The sequence below is a fragment of the Triticum dicoccoides genome, chromosome 3B (assembly GCF_002162155.2).
Source record: "Triticum dicoccoides isolate Atlit2015 ecotype Zavitan chromosome 3B, WEW_v2.0, whole genome shotgun sequence".
NCBI classification, from domain to species: Eukaryota; Viridiplantae; Streptophyta; class Magnoliopsida; order Poales; family Poaceae; genus Triticum; species Triticum dicoccoides.
The window spans coordinates 502,559,799-502,566,981 of record NC_041385.1 but is presented as its reverse complement, the minus strand read 5'-3'; the positions used below and the strand labels follow the sequence as shown (position 1 = coordinate 502,566,981).

The window sequence follows — 7,183 nt, the reverse complement described above, 5'->3', positions numbered from 1 at the left end:
AAGAAAAGCACAGAGTTTACGCCACTGACAACCGAGCGATGGTAGTAGCTTTCATCAGATCAGAGTTAAAAAAAAAAGATCAGAGTTAGTTGACGACACGTTTTCATGGTCGTACGTACCTTCGTGTTGTTAGTGGCAACCACCAATATTTTCCTTCCATTTTTCTTCAAAAAACTGATAGTAATAGTGCCACATGCTACGCTGTCTCTCATTTTCTTCTTTGTTATATATTCATAATCATATATGCATGTAGAAATTCTACTGATGTGGAATGCTATGATTAACTCCTCCTATGCTAGTACCACTTTCGAGTTCACCTCGTCTCACGAGAGAAAAAGGTGAAGTGTATTGTGCTGAAAGGCTACAAATATTCGGCCGCAACAGGCGGAGCGGCTGCCTTGCTTTGCCCCGCCCCAACTGCCCGCTAGATTTCAGGAGCCCGCTTCGGCCGCGTCGCTTCGCTGCTCCGCCCCCACAGCGCCCGCGCCCACCTTCCTTCCTTCCTTCCCAGCCGTCCGATCACCCACACGTGGCCGCGCCGCCCGCCCTACACCACACGCGACCTCGCCGACGCCGCTCCTTTTTCTCCTCCGGCGGAGGCGGCCGGAGCGGCCTAGGGTTCCGGCCAGTCCCTGCTCCGGGCCCAATCATCGGTCGAGCTGGAGGACACGCGTAGCCCCGGCTTCTTCTGCGGCGACCTCTGGTGCGGCCTCATGGAGCCCAAGCCCAACACCGCGCTCGCCCACAAGCGTATCCTTTGCTCCTTGTCCATCCATCGGGAGCTGGATCTGATACATGATCTCGGGCTTGGGTTTCTTCTTGGATCAATGGGGTTTGTCTGCTCTCTGGAATTGTTTTCATTTTCTAACCAGTGCGGTTGAGTTGGGCGGTTCCATTGCCATCTACTAGCTCCATCGTTTCTCTTTGATCTGTCAGAGATACTACAGTACTGTTTTCGATCAAAATTCTCGATTTTTTTTGTTTCTTTTTTTTTGTATTTTTTTCAGTTTGGTACTAGCGTTTCTGCGTTTCATCGACAGGCGTCTGTGCTCAACCTGATTTCTCATCTTTCTTTACACTTGTTTAATTTAAAGCATTGGAAAAGCTTTTGCTCTGATCTGGCTTTAAGGGACTTTTTGATCCGTGCGTGCTCCTTCAGATCACGGTTTCAAAATAAATAAATGGTGGATCATGTCGCTGAATTATCGTTGGGTGCGTAGCATTTTTCATGGATAGTTCGACCCAGTTCAATCTGCTATTGACACAATTGAGTTTTGCCGTCCTACCATACCATGGCAGGTCTCTGTTGTTTTATATTCAGAATTAGAATTGTTAGGTATCCCTCACATGTCGGATTTTCAGAGATGGTGAGAGCTGAGCCAACTCCCATTTATTGACAGCTACACTAATAATATGGTTTGTGTACTTACGGATACGGCTGCTGTATGCCCTTATTGATCTGTTGCTGCGTGCTGTTTGCGAACCATGAACTTGTTCAAGTAATGGTCTCTTGCACTTGATCAGATGATCGCTGTAGATCTTCTGATTTGATGACCTCATTGAAGGCAATTATTGTGCATTATTGGACTCAGGACATTTTAATCTATCAATCTGGGCTTGCTGGCTTATTTTATTCTCACTCATGGACGATGGCCTTTCAAGCATATATTCTGTTTGCAAGCCTTGACTTTTGTATCTTCCAGCTATAGAAGAGGCAGTAGACAACTTGAAGATTGATGCTAGCACGAAGGCAAGCAACGGCAACTTGGTAAGATTCTCATTCCTCTATACATATAGTATAGTCCTTGCTTATCTTAGCGTACAAGGAATTGTTCCTTGTTTGGTTGGTTGAGCTATATCTATCGTGTCCTTGCTGATTCCTTTCGTGCCCAAACTTTGCAGCCTGCTGCAAAAGACGCAAGTTCTTCGGATGCAATATCATGCATTTCCTCGGCAGATGCAGCTAGTACTGCCGCCAAGGATACTGAGATGAACCAAGGAGCTTATATGGGGGACCAAGGGATGTATTACTATGGGTACTATTATCCAGGTGTGTAGAATGGATCAGTACTATGATCTGAAGTACTGAAACAGAGGTACTGTTCTTTCAGTTTGATGGTTTGATCATTATTCTAGGCTCATTTGGAGGATGGGATGAGAATGGCTACTATGCTGGATCGAATGGACTGGAGATGCAACCGACAGTAAGTTATCAAACAGTGTACTTTATCAATCATGTTATATGCCTTCCCTACAGTAGTCACAAGTGGTCCTGTGTAAAACCAAAAAATGCTGCACTTAGTGCATCTATGGTGGTATGGTGGTACCAGCTAGCTTTGCACTTATTTGCTTCCATCTTTTCCTTGCCTTTCCTTTGCTATGTTGGGGAAAGTGTCAGCTTTGGTTGTTAATATCACTCCATAAGTATCTTCATGCCAAAAAGAATCTTTGCAAACCTTTACGAAAAATATACATTTTATCTTTTTTGCTTTAGTTGTCACCACACAATATGCTGTCATGAAAAGATGATTAATTTATTCTGGTGATTGAGATAAACAAATTTAAATGATTGCCAGTGAATGGAATGTCTATTTCAGGGGATGCTTTTAGTATTCCATGCTGTACAAAGAATTGTGGTCAAGCACCGTAGCTAACTTAGTTTGATTCAGATCTTAAATGATGAAGAGCCAATTACAAAAGGGCTGTGCAGACCTCAGAGTACTCGATTTAACAGTTGACTTTTGCATTGCACTGTTTTGTTTTGTTCCTTATTAAGTTATTATCGAGTCCTTGGTCTAGTCAATTCTAGGGTGAACTGCTTCTTGAAGATACAGCTGTGGAAGCTGACATATCACTATAGAACTGAGCTTATGCCTGTTCTGTAATCTGTTTCAGGTCGTTCAAGCTGAGAATGGGTCTTATTTGTGTTATGTTCCGGGTTACGAAAATGGTTATACTGCTTATAGTCCAGTCGTTCCTGGAACTGGCGTGGATAGTCAGTATGTCAACAAAGAGCCATATTACTCCGCTGTGATTCCCGTGCAGGACCCTTCTACACCTGGCATGTATGCTCAACCAATTGCTTACGGACCTGAGCTAGTCCCCGCATACACATGGGACCCTTATGTTCTTCTGGATGGGGTTCAGGGACATCCTGTTGGTGTGCAGCAAACAAACTACCCTACAAGATCAAATTACCCTTCCAATAAGCATGCTGTTCCATCTTCAAAAGCTTCACGCAGCACAAAGTATGCACCGGGTACCACCAAAGGATCATCATCAGCTGTAGACACAGTGCCAACCTCTGCCAATAACTATCCATCATCAAAGTTTGCAAATAAGGTACTGAAAAATTCCTGTAAAACAGGACAAACTACTCTAAGCATAAAGTAGGAAACTTATAAGTTTATATGCTTGTTGTTTTGCTAGGCATCTGGTGCTTCCATAACAAAAGGGCATCTTCCGTCCAGCAAGTTTGTGGTTCATACTAACCAAGGGAAAGGAAGCCTTTATCAAAGTAAAGGCATTAATTTGAATGAAAGTGGTAGAAACTGCAACGGGAATGAGAAGCTGAAGGCCAGAAGCAAGCTAAATGAATTTGGTGACCGTGACATATCAGATAAACACAATGATGAGTCAAAAAAAATTTTGAGCCCAGGAGCAGATCGTTTTGGATTGTCAGGTGTACAGGAGGTTAACGATGACATACCTTCACTTGTTGCAGTAAGAAGAGATTCATATAATCTTCCTGATTTTGTTACGAAGTATGAGCAAGCTTTATTCTTCGTCATTAAATCTTATAGTGAAGATGATATTCACAAGAGTATCAAGTACAATGTTTGGGCAAGTACTCCTAATGGAAATAAAAGGCTTGACAATGCCTATAAAATTGCACAAGAAAGAATGGCAGGAAAAGGAACCAAATGCCCTGTTTTCCTCTTCTTTTCTGTAAGTTAATAGCACTTCTTATTCCTTAAGCATTTTATCCTGAATATCATCAGAGTAGTGTGATATTCAATTATTATTTTTCCTTTGTTTTTGTTATATCTGACTATTATTGAGTACATAATCTTTTTTTTTTCATATTTAGTGTGCCTTGGTAGGACATGCTATTTTTAAAATTTTAATTTGTGATAATTATGTGCGAGTGCATCCAGTTTGATTATTTTGTTTCTCTGGTTCATTGAATTAGGCTCTGTTTCATTTTTTTCCATTCCACCTATACTTCATCCAGTTCATGAAAAGTTGCATCTTGGACATAACCTCAGTCAATTTTATAGAATTGATCGTCGATATTGTTTTAAATATTTCGTTTGGAAAATTTAAAAATCATATCTGTAGATTTGTCTCAAAAACTATTTCCAGGTTATTATAATTTTATTGATGAGCATTATACATATAGAAAAATAGTGGTCAGTTCTGTGGTGTGGCTGAGATGCTTGTTTCATTATGATAAATATGTGTTTGTTTGCTCTATTCACTGGTATACTATAATGACCAGGTTAATGCTAGTGGTCAGTTCTGTGGTGTGGCTGAGATGCTTGGCCCAGTAGATTTCAACAAGAGTATGAACTTCTGGCAACAGGACAAGTGGAATGGATTCTTCCCAGTAAAATGGCACATTATCAAGGACGTGCCTAATCCTCAATTTCGACACATAATATTGGAGAATAATGAGAACAAGCCTGTTACAAACAGCAGGGACACTCAAGAGGTATTGCTTCCACTATCTAACTAGAGAATCCCGGTGTGATCAGAGCTAGAATTTGGATCTCTGTTGGTCAATTATCTTGACAACATCCGAATAAATTTGTTGGTACATAAGTTCCATTTTGTTTTCCCCCGTCATTCTTCTTAGGGGCGAAACATACAATCCTATTTGTGCACTGTGCAACAATGACTTATTTTGTAATGAATGTTTCACCTACTTACAAAATTGTTAACCTATTTCCTTACCACCTTCAGTCGATTCCTCATGTTCTTTGTCATGGAAATAGAATGCTGATAACATTACAACCAGTGCAGCTTTTAAGTTATTGTCCATGCTTCTCTCTGGTGCGCTCTTTTAGTGATCAGTTAATGTTTAATTTTATTCTGAGTATTTTCTTATGCCCACTATGCATTACTCACACTTTATAATTGATATTTTATTTTTTAAGTTTGGACTCATAACTGGACGGCTGTGAATCCCAGGTCAAGTTTCTACAAGGTGCAGAGATGCTGAACATTTTCAAGAACTTCTCATGTAAAACGTCAATATTGGATGACTTTGACTTCTATGAGAATAGGCAGAAAGTAATGCAGGACAGAAGAGGCAAGCCGCTTACGACATCATTGGATCACCTCACGGTATATAGCGAACTGCTGCATTTACTTTATCAAAGCAGTGTGTGTCTTGTTATTAATAAAAGGTTTGCTAAATTTTATTACCTGCGTATAGTGATATGCCCATTTGCCATTTGCACTTTTCACTTTGTGGCATCATGGAAAGCCTAATAATAACAGGAAAGGATACCCAGTTTTAGTTTGTCGTATTTCTGGACTTAAATTAACTAGATTTACCTGTTGAATGACCATAAATTGATGATAATATGATTCGTTCATGATTAGTGATAGAAGGTTACAATTTTACAATGTGGTTTGATTTAAGTTATCTTTTCAGCCAAAGGATGAGAAACCGGCAGAGTCTGAAAAGCAAGCTCAATCTGCAAGTAGCGTAGAGCATCATAATGCCAAGAGAAATGAGGAGCAGAGCAACGATGTTACAACAAATCTTGATACAGCCAAGAGAGGTCAGGATCAGAGCAACGTGGTTGCAGCAGATGTTGATGCAGCCAAGGCAAGTGAGCAGAGCAAAGGGGTTGCAACAGATGTTGATACAGCCAAGACAAGTGAGCAGAGCAAAGAGGTTGCAACAGATCTTGATGCAGCCAAGAGAAGCGAGGAGACCAACATGGTGACAGCAGATGTTGATACATCCAAGAGAAGCGAGGAACAGAGCAACATGGTCGCCGCGAAGCTTGATACAGCCAAGAAAAGCGAGGAGCAGACCAGCAGTGTTGCTGCGGCAGGCTGATTACAGGATGGGCGCATCTGAACGGAAGCTACATCCAAATCGAGCGACAATAAACTTGCTACGTGGAGCCACTGATAGATGGTCAATCATCCTGGAAGCTCCTGTCCATCGATCAAGCGGAAAATGAGAGCCTTGGAGCCGTCTTCCCGTGAGAAATATTTTTCAGTGACCGGGAAAAAAGGGTTCGGAGGCATACCATGGCTGGTAGAGAATTCTCCATGCTACACTCCTTGTCTATTTTTCAGCCAGGAGGAGGGAGTGTTTCAACCATTTTTCTTCTTGTCATTGTTTCTTCTGTTGTCGTCGTCGTCTAATGTCCAGTTCTATTGCTAATGTGTTGGGAAGCAGACCACTTGCCGTGTGGGTTTAAGGGCCTGTTTTAGGTGCTAGCAAAGGTAGAAAAAGGAAGGGGAAAAAGGAGCTGGAAAAGTTCCACCTGCGTTTTTATTCCACTAGTGTAGATTGACCTCAGTTTGTACTATCAGAATTACTACTTCCATTGACGAGAAAAGGAGAAAGAAAAGGGACCGGAGATCTCCGTTCGTTACCGTGCAGCCTTTCGTTTTCGCTTTGCTTGTTTCTGGTCCGAAATGGGCGTTTGATCTGGGGCATGTGTGGCCGTGGCCTGGCCTGTGTTGCAAAGCGGTGCGGCTCCTTTCCGGGAGGGTTTTGATCGATGGAGAGAAATCACGTCCAGTCTTTTCCGGAAGGGAGGCCACATGGCTGCCTGCTCGTTCTCGGCTCACGCATGCACATGGCGTGTGTGTGTACAAATCGCTTTATTGTTGCTATCGTCTTTCGAAGTGTGTGCTTCACTAGATGCTAGACTTTCTTTTTCCCTTTGACACTTGACTAGTACCCATTCGTTCTAAAATAGATTCTAAAATAGATGACTCGACTTTGTACTAATTTTTTACTGAACTTAGTATAAAATTGAGTCATCTATTTTGAAATAGAGGGATATAAAGTTAGTACAAAGTTTTTTTGAGAATACGCAAAGAGCGTACCTAAGCTTTATAGAAGGGGGAAAATAATTACAAGAGGATTGTTATGACCATCACCACAAGAGGGCAAAGACAAAAGACTCCCACTCCTACTCCTACCAAA

The 7,183-nt window shown here is 41.7% G+C and overlaps 1 protein-coding gene across 1 annotated transcript; it reads left to right on the top strand.

The window, feature by feature from the left end:
• Positions 1 to 394: 394 nt before the first annotated feature.
• Positions 395 to 6,630, top strand: LOC119276759 (YTH domain-containing protein ECT3-like). Its single transcript, XM_037557907.1, has 9 exons — positions 395 to 750; positions 1,704 to 1,768; positions 1,903 to 2,050; positions 2,137 to 2,204; positions 2,896 to 3,342; positions 3,430 to 3,948; positions 4,502 to 4,714; positions 5,194 to 5,349; positions 5,663 to 6,630. Exons 1-9 carry the CDS (start codon positions 714 to 716, stop codon positions 6,074 to 6,076), a joined length of 2,067 nt encoding a protein of 688 aa, XP_037413804.1. The 5' UTR covers positions 395 to 713; the 3' UTR covers positions 6,077 to 6,630.
• The last annotated feature ends 553 nt before the right edge of the window (positions 6,631 to 7,183 follow it).